This window comes from Leptosomus discolor, chromosome Z (assembly GCF_034619465.1).
Source record: "Leptosomus discolor isolate bLepDis1 chromosome Z, bLepDis1.hap2, whole genome shotgun sequence".
In the NCBI taxonomy this organism is placed as follows: domain Eukaryota; kingdom Metazoa; phylum Chordata; class Aves; order Leptosomiformes; family Leptosomidae; genus Leptosomus; species Leptosomus discolor.
The window spans coordinates 3,711,868-3,727,196 of record NC_141419.1 but is presented as its reverse complement, the minus strand read 5'-3'; the positions used below and the strand labels follow the sequence as shown (position 1 = coordinate 3,727,196).

At 55.8% G+C, this 15,329-nt stretch overlaps 1 protein-coding gene across 1 annotated transcript; it reads left to right on the top strand.

Moving 5' to 3' along the window:
- Positions 1-5,794: 5,794 nt before the first annotated feature.
- Positions 5,795-13,926, top strand: TMEM222 (transmembrane protein 222). Its single transcript, XM_086479541.1, has 6 exons — positions 5,795-5,916; positions 8,155-8,239; positions 9,004-9,035; positions 9,707-9,803; positions 9,979-10,109; positions 11,122-13,926. The coding sequence occupies exons 1-6, from the start codon at positions 5,801-5,803 to the stop codon at positions 11,207-11,209; spliced, it is 549 nt and encodes a 182-aa protein (XP_086335667.1). The 5' UTR covers positions 5,795-5,800; the 3' UTR covers positions 11,210-13,926.
- Positions 13,927-15,329: the final 1,403 nt, after the last annotated feature.

Below are 15,329 nucleotides of genomic sequence, written 5' to 3'. Positions count from 1 at the left end.
TTATTGGTGAAGGAAGAAACATGCTGGGGAAGTAGGGAGAAGATGTTGCTTTATTGACCTCTGCTGTTTACTTCAACCCCCTCTTTGGGAAAGCTTCTTCCTGCTCTTTCTGGTTAACTCTCTCTAGCCTGGGATGTGCAGGGATGCCTCCTTTATTTTTGTATTCTAGCAACAGGCTCTCCGTTAGGAGACGTTAGGATTCTCTTAGTGTTGCAATGACCATTGTTTCTCGCTTTTTCAAGTACTAAAGATGATCATCTCGTAAACTTTGCCCCTGCAGTTGTAGAGGTAACACACAAGCCTTACTGCCCTCATTAGAAGGAGCAGAAAACTTGTTTCTCTGGTCCCTGGAAGAGAAGGGGTTAAGCAATTAAACAATTCTTTGTTCTAGTTCTTTCTTGGTGTCGTTTTGTTTGGGGGATTGCTCTGGCTTTGTTCTACCTTTCTCCCACATGGAGGTGGAGAAGGGTGGGCGGAGGGTGGCCTGGTTGGGCTGGATGTTGTCTGTTCAACAGTGCTGCTTGGTGGAGAATGGAGGCCCCAGTAAACTTGAGTGGGAAAGAGGCTGGGAAGCCTGAAACGTGGCTCGTAAGCTGTGGTGGCTGCTGAGTTAGTGCTGGTGTTGGTTGATCCAGGTGTGGGAGCTCAGATCTGTCGGTGGAGGAAGGGCCGGAGCTGTGTTCGGAGGCAGAGTCCACCTCCAGCTTGGTTTAGAGCTGGAGCTGCTGGGGGGAGGGTGGGAACGGCTGCCTGGGGCTTGCTGGGGAAGAGAGGAGCGATGCACGTGTCTTGCAGAAAGGTGAACGGTGCTGGAATGGGGTTAGTTTCTCTGAATTATGTTTTGTCAGGGTGGGGGGTAAAATTGATTAAAACCCTCATGGAGTCCCTGCTGAACCCAAGAGTTAGAGGTGAGCGAGGGGGAGGCAAAAAGCTGAGCCGGGAAAACGGTCCGTCCTTGCCTTTTAGCTCTTCTTCAATAGCTTCTTGCCCCGAGAAGCAGAGCCCTGGTGGCTTAGGCTGTGGGGCAGAGCCAAGGTCACCTGCCAGAGTCACCGTGTTACTGACTGATCTTCTGAGATGTTTCCGCTGTCAGAAACAGCGCACTTACTGCCTTAAAGTGTCTCGCACTCAGCGTGGTGTGTTGGGCACCAACATCTAGACCCAGGGATGATCCCTTGCTGAAGGATATCGTAAACTCACTTTCTCCTCTGGGCTCCTGCTGCAAAACCTCCCAAATACTTTCCTGCCCTCCAAGCTGCAGAATGCCAGGCCTTAAGTAAGAGTTAGAAAACCAGTCTGCTATTTTCAGAATCTCTGAACTCTTCTCTTAAAAAAAAAATTCCCGTTGGACACCTTTCAGCTGAAAGCCTTTTGAGGCCTCTTCATTTCAAATCCTGTCTGATAGAAATTATTGCTTTAAAAGGCAGCTCTGCTCTAACAAAGCAATGTGCATCCGCCGCTGGAATTGGCAATCAACTAATTAGGTCAGATCTTGGACTGAAGGGTTGGACAAAGAGGAAGCGTGGAAGGGGAAGCCGAGTGGTTGAATCTGTGGGTGGAAACGGCTAGAAGGACCCAGAAAAATGAGTTTTATTTGTAATTTGGGTGAGGGAATTGGGTTGAGGAGGGAGAGGAGCGATGTGCTCTGGGATGTGGGGAGAGGAGCAATCACAGCCCTGCTGATGAGTTCACTTTTCTCTGATGTCACCGTTCACAGTGCCAGGAACAAGGCTGCAAAGGGCTCAAGATGGCTCCTGTCTCTGAGCAAAATGGGAGCAGGATGTCAGAAAACCGCCTGCTGTTGTGGCAGCGAGGAATTCAGTCCTCTGCCTGTTAATGCCCCTCAGAGCTTGTTCAGACCTTGCTGCTGCAGGAGGTGAGACCGAGGGGGAAGCCCTCCAGGGCTGGCAAGGGGAGAACGTGGGGCCTTTTCGTGGATTTTGTAGCTGAGAAATCATCGTGACCTGCACTTGGCTCTTTGGGGCGCTTCCGCCTTGTGCCTCTTGTCCCTGAGAAACTGGTGGCTTTTCCTTTAAAGATAAAAGTTGCCCTGTGGGTTGGCTGTGTCAGTTGGAGAGGGAGAGAGAAGGAAACGCGGCTTTTCGAGTGACAGGGAAGCAGAAAAGACCTGAAGGTTAAAGCTGAGGGGTGAGACGGCTTCGGGGCATTGCTTTTGGGGTGGGTGGCTGAGCCTCCGCGTGCGTTCTTGCGCTCGTGAGTCGCACCCTCACCGGTACAGCGGCGAGCGACGTTTCTGGTTCACGCTGAGCGATTAGAGGCTGTCAGATTGCAGCAGGCAGGGACCACAGGAAAGGCACAACAAAAACGCAAAGCAACCCCACCCCAGCCTCACCTCCAGGGCCGGGGAGGGGGGTGAGAAGGACGCCTGGGTGTCCTCCATCCGCCTGTGCCTCGGTGACATTTTCAATAGGCTCCTGCACGCGGGTGTCGCCTGCTGCTGCCTCGGTTGTCAATGTCAGAAGGGGGAGGGGATCTCCTCCTTGAGTGGTTTGGTTCTGGCAGTCCCTGTAATGTTTGAGCTGTCACAACAGGGAAGGTTCCCAAGGAAGCCGCTCGCTGAACAAGAGCTGGCTGGGTGCCTGCTGCTCTCAGGCTCAGCGATGAGCCGGGGTAGAAAAGGGGAGGTAACCGACCCCCGTTCCAGGCCCAGCTCCAGCCATGGCGGCGTGCGCTGGGACAACCCCAAACCGGTGTGTCCTTCCCGAAGCGGCCAGGCTCTCCTCTGGGAAGGGCTTGGCAGCTCCGGGGCGGGGGGGGGGGGGAGGCGGGGGTGAGCGCTGCACTGGTACCTGGCAGCGAGCAGGCCAGGAGGACGTTTTGGGGCCGACAGAGCCGCTTCCGCGCTGGCCAGGGGAGAGAGGAGCCATCGGTGGCCAGTCGCTGGCAGAAGTGGGAGCGAAACCTTTTGTTTCTTGTCAAGTGAGAGATGGCAAAAACAATGGTGGCACTATTCCTGCTCTGTACATCGATCCAGTACTGTAGGCAAACGAGAGAGCTGCAATAAAAAGCCCAGCCTTTAATTTTATGCATGGAGAACTTCTTACCTGCTCTCCCCTCCCTGTTTCCCCCCCCCCCCCCCCCCTGCAGTTTCTTTTCCAACTGCAGCTATTTTTCCCTGCTGACTTCAGGTGTTTTGTATTCTGCTTAGATCAATAGCAGTAGAACAGCAGCAGCTTTCCAGTTGTCACTAGGAAGACCCTGCTGTCAGCTACAGCTCACCCGTTTCTGCCAGTGCCGTACTGGGGATGGAGAGCCCTTCTGCTTGCCTGACAACCACAAAAGAGAGCTGTGCGGTACAGGAGTGCTGTATTGATTTATTTTTAAATTATTTTATTTTTTTAAAATCCACCCCGAGGAAACCAGTATTCTTCCTGTGCTCCAGCAGCTGGGTTTGCCTTCCCGCACTTGCTTTAAGAGGGCAGAAACTGGGCTGTCTGAAATGCCCCGGGAGGGGAGGGCGTGAGGTGGCACTGCGGGGAGACGCGTCCTGCCGAGGCTGGCGGTGGCATCCTCACCATGTGGCATTGCCAGGGGAGCTGATCCCCGGTGAGACGCTGCTTGGCAGCCTCCGAGGCGCACGCAGGAAGAGCAAATCCATGGCTTAATCCCGCAAACCGCGTTAGCTGATGTGAACATTGGCCTCTATTCATAGATTTTTTTTTTTAATTTTTTTTTTTTAACAATCTCTGATATTTCTGTTAGCCTGGAGCAAATCAATGCGAGTATTTCTCTGCATCGAACAAAAAGCGTTCCCTGAAACACATAACAACCTTTGTGTGCATCTTCCAGCCGAAGTGCCAAAATAGAAAGTGTCGGTTAGAAACCAAAGCACCAGGCATGGCTTTGCTCTCGAGGGTGTCTGTATTTCCTCAGCTTTCTCTCTCTTGGAACCAGATTATTTTGTGAATTCCCTCACCGTCGGCCTCCGAGGAGCGCGGTTTCAGGCTCTTGATCAACTCTTGACGCGGTGACCACCGGTCACGCGGAGACGATGCCCGTGTTGCAGCTCGATCCGAGCCGCTCTGCGCGAGCGCTGGGCGGATGGCTCTGCTTCCGTCCAGCTGCCTCTGAAGCAGCCCTCCCTCTTGGAGGGGCCGTCCTAAACCAGGGTCTAGACTAGGAAACAAGGTGGGATGTTAGATCATCTCGTGAGGGCTGGGTAGAGGTGAGGAAACGTAGTCTTCAGTGCGTTACTAAGCTAGTTGTGTTGAAGCCTGAGTACTCGTACGACAAGTTAGCGTGTACCGAGGGCGGGTAGGCCACCTCGACACTAGACTGTTAGCCAATGCTTCTTACTGCCACTCTGGCAACTCCAAATCAGTGTCCCCCTCCCCTGACGTGCCTCTGCTGCGGGTAGAGGTTATGGATCTCCTGGGCTTTCAAGCTGGAAGCTTCACTCATCTAAAAGTCAGTGAGCGTGTCAGTGCTGTTCTGTCCCCGGGACAGAGAATACATTGATAAATGTGGAAGGCTGGACTCAGCTTAATTATTGAGCAAAGTCAGGTAATGGGAAGCAGAACGTGTAAAGTCAAGTCTTTAATGAAGGAGAGAAATTTCGGTGAAAAGTGGGGCTGGTAGGTGGAAGCCGTAAGTTTGTGACGACCGTTGGGAACGTGGCTCTCGCCATTCGTGGGGTTCACTAGTGACAAAAGCCAGCACCTTCTGTGAGCAGAGGGGCTTCTGCTGGAGCTACGCGGGAGGAGGAACCCAACCCTGCGCACAAAGGGGCTGAGACTGTTTTATTAGCAAAAAACCCCTTGGCATCGTGCTGTGTAACACCGCAAACTGCGCTGGAGAGCTCTGGTGACTACGGGCCTGGAAGGGAAATGCAGCTCCAGGGCTCTGTGGGAGGAGGAAATAAGCGGCTTCCAAGGAAGGCACGGAAGGCTGCGGAGAGGAGAGCGGGGGCTGGATGCTCGGCAGCTCTCCTGCACCCGCCGAGCAGGACAGCCCCGTCCTGGGTCTGCTGGGCTGGGGCAAGCGCCGTCCTCCCTGTTCTTCCCACTAGTTCAGTGAGTTGTCACTCTGTATTTTGCCGAGTGTGTTGTGGTGGGTGGAAATCTGGAATAAACATATTTCTTCTTCAGCTTTCTCGTGTAGTTTGAATTAAAACTTCCTAATAAAGCAATTGTTATTTTTCTAATCCGATTCTCCATTTGTAAATGCTGTTCCTACCCCTGGCGGTTCCTTGACCACCCCCTCTGTCACGGGAGGCTTAGTGGGATGTTTATTGCTGCTTTGGCGATTTCCTGGGGGGCTCTTCTCCCGGGGGGAGCTCTTCCAGCTTCTGACCTGTGGCAGGGCAACAGGGAGAAGCTGGCTGCCAAGGTTCGTGTGCTGGATCCGCACCAGGTCGATGCGAGGGGTGAAGGAGCATCAGCGGAGCAGAAGGTGAAACAAACCCTGGCCCTTCTGCAGCACATGAAGCCGCTAAAGGGCTGGGGCCGGGGGGGGGGGGGGGGGGGGGGGAAGCGCCAAGCTCGGCTCTCCGGGGGCGGCGGGAGCCCCCGCTCCGCCAAGCAGCAGCCGCGGGGCTGTGGGCTCCCTGCCCGGGCTGGCCGGCAGGCGGGGGAGCCCCGGGGCCCCTGCAGGCCGGACCCCGCTCCCCAAAGCGGGGAGGGCCCGGAGGAGGGGGCGCTGGGCCCAGCGGGCCCGTGGAGGCGGGGGGCGGGGGCCTGCCCCTGGTTCTCGCTTCCTGGTTACCGGCCGTACCCGGAAGCGGACGCGGTCTCCAGGAAGTGACGCAAACACGGCGGGCAGAGGGGGGCGGGCCCCGGTGATGGCGGAAGCGGAGGCCAAGATGAAGCAGTTCAATGGCGGCGGCGGGGCCGGGTTGGACGCGGAGCGCGGTCGCTTTCCGTACTGCGTGGTGTGGACCCCCATCCCCGTCCTGACGTGAGTGCCGGCCCCGGGGGCGGGCGGCCCGGCTGAGGCCTGGGCCCGCGCTTCGCTACCGGGGAAGGGCCCGGCCCGGGGCACCCCTCGCTTCTCCCGCCTGCCCGGCCGGCTTCGGGGTGCCTGGGTGCTGGCAGGGAGCCCGGCCCGCTTTGGGGTCACGGGATGCTAGCTCGCAGACCGGGGGAACTGGCTGCTTGGCCTGCTCCGGGGTAAGCAGAGCGGCTGGGCCGCCTCGGGGTGCTCGGCTTGCTTTGGGGTAACCGGGTGCCAGGCTGCTTCGGGGCCCCCGTGGGATCCTGGCCTTGGGGTAGGGCTCTCCTCTCCCCGCAGCGAGGGTGGGTGTGGGGAAAGCTGTGCGGTGAGCGGGCTTGTCTCTGCAGGAGCGGATCCGGTGAAACGTGGGAAGGCTTTCCTGGTTTTGGAGCCAAGGTTGGCCTACGGGGATCTTAGACCGCCTTATGCCTTGAGGAGAGACTCTGCGCTTCACTTCTAACGAGTTAGGAGTCGATTTGCCTTCCCAGTCTTGTCAGCTGAGCGTAAGCAGGCTCCAAGGAGAACTTCTGAGTTTTTCTCTGGTCGTGGGAAAATGAGAAGCTGTAAAATGTGGCTTTGGGGCTAGTCTGGGAACACAAAGGCACATTTTTATGCCTTCCTCTTCCCCTCCGGTTCAAATCAGGTGATAGTGTTTACTGAGCCAGAGCTGAAAGTCAGGTAGAAGACGTGGCATGGTCCGTGCCAGGATCAGGAACGGCTCCGCAACTCTCCTCGGCGAGGGGAAAGCTGCAACTTTCCTCTTGCTGTGTCGCATACAGCTTTGGTTTTTACCTCTTTTCTTTTTTGATTGCTTAAAATTTTTACCTAAGTCTTTTCCTGGAGGATTTCCCAAAGCTTTTCACTTTCTTATCTCCCGCTGGGACTGATGAAGAGAGCTGTCCTGCCGCCAGAGTCACTGGGCGTCTGTATTTCTTTGTGGGTTCATTCCCCGATGAATAGTGGCATCTTCCCGTTGGTGGTGTTTTGCAGCAGAAATTTCGGGCAAAAATCTCTTGTTAGACTGTACAATCGCTCTCTTTACTCCCTCTGATGTTTCCTGTCATCCTTGGCTTTGGAGGCTTGAAAGCTAGTCGCTGCTGAGAGAATTCAAAAAAAAGGAAGAAGCGTCTAGACCTTTGAAGGTGGCGACACCACAACAGCATTATACAAGCCTTTGGGCTGATAAAACATTGCCCAGAGCGCCCAACTGTCTGGCTGCTTTGGGTCAGACAGGAACAGGCAGAGGGTAAAAGCGCAGGACATCGAACTTTGCCGAGTTCTTTCCCTGCGCCGCGGGGTTGTCCGCAGGAGCCGTGGCTTGTTTTGCCTTGTGACACCCCCCACCGCCTCGGCCCCTCTTTATTTCGGTAGTTTTAGGAGCTCTCCCATGGAGCTGCAGCTGGTGAGCCTGGCACTGTCTGGTGTTGCTGTAACCTCTTCCCAAATACTCACCGCTGCGTCCGCAGGCTCTCGGGGAGGGAGAAATCGGGAGAGAGGCCGGCAAACCTGGGAAGGCTGGAGGATGTGGGAGAGCGCTGTAACTTCCCTTGGAGTATTTAATTCTGAGTGATGATGATGGAAGGGGGTTGGGATATAAATCTGCTGCTCCCTGGGGCCGTAAATATCCAGCGGGGAGGAGAAGGTCTTTGAAACCCTGGGATCACTTGGGGGAGGGAATGCCTTTCCTGGCGCCAGGAGCCCCAGTTTCTGTCTGGGGTGCTCAAATCCAGTTTGCTGTGAAGGGCTGCGGCGCGGAGGGGAGGACGGGCACCTCCCGTGGAAAGTCCTGTTTTCTCTCCAGGCGGTTTCTCCTGGATTTAAGCTTTTTTACTTGGGTACACGAGTGGGTTTTTCTGGGAGACGGGGGCTCGCCCTTCCCCGGCCAGAGCCGTGTGTGGTGCAGGCCATGGGAGCCTCGTGCTCTCCGTCCCAGCGGGTAAAACCCCAGAGCCTGCCTGCCCCACGGACGAGCTGACTCTAGACTCATCCCCTGCCTGGTTTTTTTCTTTTCCTTGAACCTCTTCTGTGCCTGTATCCATCTTTGCTGGGCTTTGGCTCTCCTGCTTTCCTCTCCCCGCTGCCGGTACCACGTTAGCTCTGCCATGCAGCCGCTCCAGCAGTCCCCTGGCAGCGTGTGGCCCTCACTCGGTGTCATCAGGGGGCAAATATCTCAGCCTGACGGTTTGCTTCTTGTCTTGGTAGATGGCTCTTCCCCATCATCGGCCACATGGGCATCTGCACGTCGACTGGAGTCATTCGGGACTTCGCCGGGCCGTACTTTGTCTCGGTGAGTAGACGATGGGTGCAGGTGCTTAAGCAGAATCTGTGCTTGGGCCGCTTCTCACCTTCTTTGGTGACTTTTGAGCCATTCCCTGTCCTTGGCAGCTCGAGGTTCTGCAAAGCAGTGGCTTCAGACGTTTCTGAAGATCGTGGAGGTTTGCTGGTTCTCTGCGGGCCGCTGTCCAGTGGAGGTCGTTTGGGGGATGGGATAAATAGTGGCTAGTTTAGTGAGCAGAAGGGAAAAAAATTCGTAGTCCAGGCTGTTAACTGGGAATTTTGGACCTAAATTCTCTCAAGTCAGAGTGGCAGAAGCTGCCTTCCAGCTTCCTCGGCGTGCCTGTTACTGTCATGCTGCTTAGCACCAGCTGAGTGCCAGTCTAACCTAGTGCTTTAAGGTCCAGTGGGTTTTGAAAGTAAGGGGGGTTTAATTTGGGATAATTAATACTCTTAATAGATTGGGACATTTACGACTTCTAGTTAACAAGGGATTAACAGTTAAAAAAAGAAAAAGGAGGGGAAAAGAGGTACTTATGATGTAGCTCCGTGCTGTCACTGTGCGTAGAGTATAAACACGCTCGTGCCTACGCCAGGAGTAGGAAAGCGATTGAAATCGAAATCCAGGCACACAAATAAGATGGGTGTCCTGAGGCTGCTGAGGCAGCGTGACAGCTTTGGCACCGAGCGATCGCGGGCCGTGAGGCCTTCCAGCCAGAGGCCTGGCACGACCGTTGCGCGGGGTTGTCCTCTTGAGACCTTTTCCCTTTTTTGTAGGAAGACAACATGGCATTTGGGAAGCCAGTGAAGTAAGTGCTCTTGTTCGTTTTTCTTGAACTAACCAACTGACCTGCGGATGTCCTTTAATTCCTGGAGACAGACGTGCTGTAATAGTGCTTTTCCTGCTGTTCAGATGCCCGAATTCAAGTGGATGGCCACTGTGTCGCTGCTTTTCAAGAAACCACGTTAAATTAAATCTTTTTAGAAGCGTGACAGCAGCGTGAATGGTATTAATAACTACAGCTGTGGAGCCTTTATTTAAAGAAAGAGAAAGAAAAGGCTAAAACATTTTAAGATGATGTTAACAAGCAGCGCTCCAAGTAAACACTGCCTGCGCTGTGCTAATGAACTGTCACCACTCACGGCCCGTTAATGGTTTTCCAGAGGGAGGAGGAGAGGTGCCTGGGTTTTGTGTATCTGTCAGGTCAGGTTTACGTTTTGAATGGCCGGGAGCTTTCGTATCAGGGGCTGGGAAAGCAGTTTGAGGGTTGTGCCTGCGCCCCTGAGGTCTGCAGTTCCTCTCTCCTTGGGGTGCTGAGCAGTACTTTCTGCTGCCCTCCCGCTGTCTTGAAGCGCTCGGCTCTGTGGACTCCGGGGGTAGCGGATTTCTCGAAGGCCTCTAAGCACCTTCCCGCTGGGAAGAGCAAGAAGTTGTGACGGCGCAGCAGTAACGGAAGGGGATCTCTTCTCCTCCTCCTAGGTACTGGAAGCTGGATCCTAACAAAGTATACTCCACCGGTCCCAACGCTTGGGACACGGCCGTACACGACGCCTCGGAGGAGTACAAGCACCGAATGGTAGGACTGCGGTGGTGATGTCCTGTCTGTGTGTGGAGCAACATCTCCTTTGGCTCCTCGCTCCAGGAGTGGGCCCTGTGGCTCTGCGCCGGCACGGGGTGCAGAACTGGGGAGCCTCCAGAACAGGATTTCTAACCCTGTGCCCCTTTTTTTTTTTTTTTTTTTCCTGTTCCAGCACAACCTTTGCTGTGACAACTGCCATTCTCACGTGGCTCTGGCCTTAAACTTGATGAGATACGATAACAGCACCTCCTGGAACATGGTGAAACTCTGCTTCTTCTCACTCCTGTACGGGAAGTACGTCAGGTGAGCTGAGGAGCAGTCTAGGCTCAGCGGGCAAAGGGGCTCCGTTTCTTCCGTTCTTCCTAGCCCTCTAAAGCTTCAGCCTGTCCTGTGGAGAAGGGAGAAACATCTCTTCCCCCGCAACATGTGGGGGGGTGTCGCTGGTAGGTGGTACTGTCACTGCCTGCTGCCTGCTCTTAGGAAGAGAACCGAGAGTGCTTTCTGGGTTGCGCTAGATGCTGCTCCCAAAATACCGTCTCTGGCAGCTAATTTAGGGTGCCTGGAATTTGGGAAATGCTGGTTACAGCAAATCTCGCTCTGTGTTGTCTTTTGGCTGGGTTAGGTCAGAACATAAGGTCACAGAATGGCTTGTCTCCAGGGCTTACTGGTTTCTCTTCCCTCTCTTGAATCTTTTTTTACATAAAAACTAGTCAGATTTCCAGCTGCCATGGAACTTCCAACTTGAGTGGAGAGGGAAACCCCGAGCCTTCCTTACTGGAAGGGGCACTTAATCTCCTTTTCAGCTCTTTGTGCCTGAGGAGGAGATGCTGCGAGGATTGCCCTGCATGGAGCTTTTGAGTCGCTGCCCTTCTGCTGGGGCTTCCCTGGTCTGGAAAAGCTTCTCTGCCAGCTTCTAGGCAAGCGTAGCCCCTGCTGGCCTGGTTAAATACACCAGCAGTCTGAATTAGGAGGCCTGCAGTAACAGGGTTTCATTTTTTTTTTGGTGGTCTCCTGTCACCAGCCTGGCCTGTGCAGATATGAAAGGTTCTAGTCTTTGACCTGAATTTAAGCTGGAAGGAGAGCCCAGCCCTGTTGTTCAAGTTGTAGTTATTTGTGGACCTGATTTAGTCTCAAATCTTAACGCTGACTGAATCTCCAGGATGAGATGTGTGGCAGTGCCAGCAATGGATAAGGAAGTCAGAAGGGCGTCTGTCTCCCTCTGGTTTCTCCAGTTATTCTCACAGCCTTCTCTCCCTGTTGTCTCTGCTGATTTCTTACGGTTAAACCCTTCCCCCTTTTTTTCCCCGTGTTGCAGCATAGGGGGATTTGTGAAGACCTGGCTTCCCTTTGTCCTCTTCTTGGGGGTGATCGTGACCGTTGTTCTCACCCTTCACTTGCGGTGATGGCAGCTGCAAACTCCCTATTCCATGGACACACGAAGGAAGAAACTGTGACTGATCCAGCGAGATGGAGGCGCGGGACTCTGGGAGGTGTTTTCCAGGGAAGGTGGCAGCTCCGCTCCGTTGTAACAGCTCATCTTTGTTTCCTGGAACCGGCTTCTTTTCCTTCTGTTTTTGTTCTGTCGATGGTGTCTCTCAGTGTCAGGGGTCCTGAAGCCTCCTGCTCTCTCCCTGAATACGCTCCCTTTCTGCATTTTGGTAGGTAGGAACACAGTCAGGAAGGGAGAGACGTAGGCACCTTTGCTTTCCGTGCCAAGGACAAAGCTGCAAGGCAAACCCTGCCTCCTGGTTCGGGAGCAGAAGCAGATGCACCTTGTGAGGTTCTCTCTGACCACCTGCTTTCTTCCTCTTGGCAGGCTTCCTCAGATTCTCCCTCAGATTTCCCAAAGTCTCCCAAGGAGGAGTTGTTGTTTCCCTGTTGCACGGCTCTCCCGTAGCCCATGTTTCAAAGCGGAGGTGTGGGGGCTCCTCTCCGGGGGACGCTGTCCCCAGCGGTGGTGACGGCGGGGCGCTCCTCTGAGGAGACGTGCAGAGGGACGCTCTGTGGCAGGGCGAACCCACCTCGTCCTGCTGGTGAGCCCAGAAAGGCAGGAAAGTCGGATCGACTCGCTTGGGTACGGCTCGTGGCGGTCTGCGCGCTTTCAAGGGCCTGTGGCAGAGCTGGGAGTCTGCTGCGAAGTCCCTTGTAGCTTGTGCCAGAGAAAATACAGCTTCCCTGCTTCTCCCTGGGCTCTGGATATCTAAAATTGTCCTTGTGCTTCTCGTGAGCCACTGATTTTTTCCTTTGATCCCTAGTGCTTTGTGTGTCGCAGCGTCCCTGAGCCTGCAGAGGTGGCAGCAGCAGGTACAGGTTTCTGGGGCTCAACGCAGGGTTGTGAGAGCAGCACCTGAGACCTGAGCTTAGTGGGGCCACCAGAGATTAAGAGGCAAAGGGACTGGAAGACACCCGTGTTCTGGCTGGGCTTTGCAGCAGCAAACTGGGACAAACTGGCTTTTCTCGCGGCTCGTCCCAGGACGGCGGACAAGAAGGTCTCTTTACTTCCTTGGCGTGCTTTGAAGAGCACCCCCGGGCCAAAAGCGCTTTGCAGGACTGGCTTTGGTGTGAGGGAGGTTGGTCTGGCAGCGTTGGGGGACGCTGGTGGCCCTTTTGAGCCCTGGATCGGGCAGGAGGGGTAACAGAGGGGTAGGTTGTTCTTGAGTGTGAGGCAGGAAGGAAATCTGGTCGTGACCCAGAGCCTCTTGCAGGGCGAGAGGACCAAGGCTGTGTTTGCTGAGGCTCTGGCCTGCAGCTGCTGCATTCCGTGGGGCTCTGAGCCAGGTGGCTTTTTACCCAAAAAGTGTGGGTTTTATGTGATTGAGCAGATCCCCTCTGACTGTGGAGGAGCTGGAGTAGCTTTTCCCCTCGTGCCTTGACAGGCCAGCTCTTCACTCCGCTACCTGCTGGATTCCAACCCCGAGGAGTACTCGTGGCCAGCAAGAAAGCTCTTCTCTGCTGCCTGCTGTCCCTGTGGCTTCTTCTGACTGGGAAGCCCAGTCACCATCACCCTGCTGGCTCAGACCTGTCCCCGTGTGCCTCATCTTCCATCTCCCCGACTCCTCTGGCTGTATGGGAGGCTTGGGGACTCCTCTTGGGCCTCTTGATTTCTGCATTTCCTCTTTTTTTTTTTTTTTTCCCTCGGTCACTTTTAAACAGCCCCTCAAACCTCTCCCTTCTCCCTAGCATCCAGTTGTCTTGTCATCTGCTGCTGACCTTTCTGGGGTGGGTGGAGGGGTGCAGACCTCGGCGGACCTTCCCCTTCTGCCTGGAACTGAAATAGTCGTCGGTGTCTGCCCTGTACGATCATTTCGGGGCTCCGTGGAGAGCGGGCTTGGAGGCTGCTCGCCCTGGGGCCGATCAGAAAGCCAAGATCTGCATCAGAGAGAACCTTATGATGAAAGGATGGTGTCTTACCGAGCTACCCTGGGCTGCTGCGGTCTCCACCCAGCTAGCCTGCTGGCTACCATGCCCTAGGACAAGCCAGCTGAACAGGAGCGATTAGTCCTTTGCCTCTGTCTTTAATTTAAGTCTGATTTCTCAGTGTGACCCGCCAAGGATGCGCTCAGGAGGCCCCAGGGCTGAAGCCAACCTGTCTTACGCTGTAGCAATAACCTAGAGACTCTTAGGCCTGTCTCACACCTCGACTCGGTGTTGTGTCGATAAGCTATACAAGCGTTGCCAAAGCTCAGACTTCGAGTTGTCGGGAGGGGGGAGGCCGGGAGCGGGGCTGCTGGCCACGGTCCCCGCTCCTGGGACTCCTGAAAACACGTCGAGTGCCGTTCCCCACCGTGAAAATCCTTGTCCTTTGCTCCTAACCCTTTTTCCCAGATCGGGGTTTTGAAGGGAGAGTTGCTGTCAGCAGCAAATGGGCCTCGGAGGAGGCTGGAGCGCTGGCTGCCGGGGGAGGGATGCGGCCAAATCCTGGCTGAACAGCCGCCCCGCTGCCACCGGCGGAGACAGAGGATGGCTCCGGGCATCCCAAGGGAATGTGGCCAACAGGGGAGCGAGGCCCAAAGCTGAAGTACCCCAGAGCCAGCCCCCACGTCCCTGCTGGCCGTGCCAAAGCCGTCTGTAACTCTCCCAACGGAGGATGGTGCCCGCAGGGGTCGGATACCGGGAGCGGGGTGGTGTCAGCCCAGCGCTCCCCAGCGTGGGTCCTGTGGGGTGGGCTGCTTCCCCCTTGCCGTGGGAGGTGGCAGAAGGGGTGTGGGTGAGGAATGTCCCCTCCTTGCAGCTTCCTTCATCTCGCTTCTTCCCAGTGCCCCCTTCGAGTAGCCACGTTAAAGGTTCGCAGTGTCCTTTGCCCTCCAGGTGCCAGTTTCGTGCTCCCCTCCTGTCCCCTTTGCACTCTGCGAGCCCTCCCTCCCCTCACCCTTTTGTTCTCTTCATCTCCGCGGGGCGCTGGGTTGCTTTGTAAATATTTAAACTCCTGCTTCTGTGGTTCCATAATCCCGACGGTAGGGGAAATAAACTTAATCTCTGTGGATGTCTCCCGAGTGCCGCATCTCTTAGAGTCAAGTCTCTGTCCTCCCAGCTGGGAGCGGGGTTGGTGTTGCCCCCTGCCCTGCCGAGCTCCCACCCCTCTCCTGCCCGCAGGAGCTGGACCCCTGGGCTCCCCCACATTTTACTTTATGATCTTACCCTTTTGCCCTGGAAAACCTCCCATCCCTGTTTTCAGACCTGCTGTTGGGAAGGGGGGCGGGGTTGGGGGGGGGGGCAGGAGGAACCCAGTGCCGAAGCGTTTGCAGGCTTTAATGCCTGGTCTCGAAGCTGGGGACCTGCCAAGGGTCTTGGTTATGTTTGGGAGGAGGAGGGGCTCTGCTTGCCCTTGCCCTTTGCTGATCCCTAAACCTCTGCCCCGGCAGCAGAGCCCTGCGTGGCCCTGGGCTGCGAACCGAGCGCTCGGGCGAGGAGGAGAATGCTTGTTTAGACACTAAGCCCCCTCTTGCAGCCTGATCCCGTTGAGCTCTTCCCTTTCCCTAGTCCTAAACCTCTGGCATCTCTGTTTTCTGGGAGGCCGGGGTCCTTTCCCCTGCCAGCTTCCATTTCCCTGCAAGCTGTTGGGCAGGGGGAGATGCAAAGAGCCGGCCTCGGCCTCGTTTTCCCCTCTCCCAGCAGGATACCCCTGCCTGAACTGGGAGCCAGGGAAGCTGGGCCTCCGAGTGCTCGACCGATGGCTCATGCAGCGCCCGGCTTTCCCTTACGTCTGATGTCCGGAGGCCAAAGCTGCGCCGTGGGGGAAGTAGATCAGCCTGAAAATGAGGTTGGGTACGAGGCTCGGGGATTTCACGGTGCAGCCATCTTACAAACCACCCCCTGGATCCTCTCCTGCTCAGCCCTTCCATCCGAACCACGCTGCTCCTGCGGCTGCCTCGGCTCCAGCCCCTGCCTCAGCTCTGGGGGCTGCCAAACAGCGGCGGTGGGGGGTGGCGGGCAGCCTCCCAGGGGTCGATCCTGCGCACGTCTGTCGCTGGAGCACGAGGTGAGGACGCCAAACCCCCTCCCCAGGACCACGCTCTGCCCGGC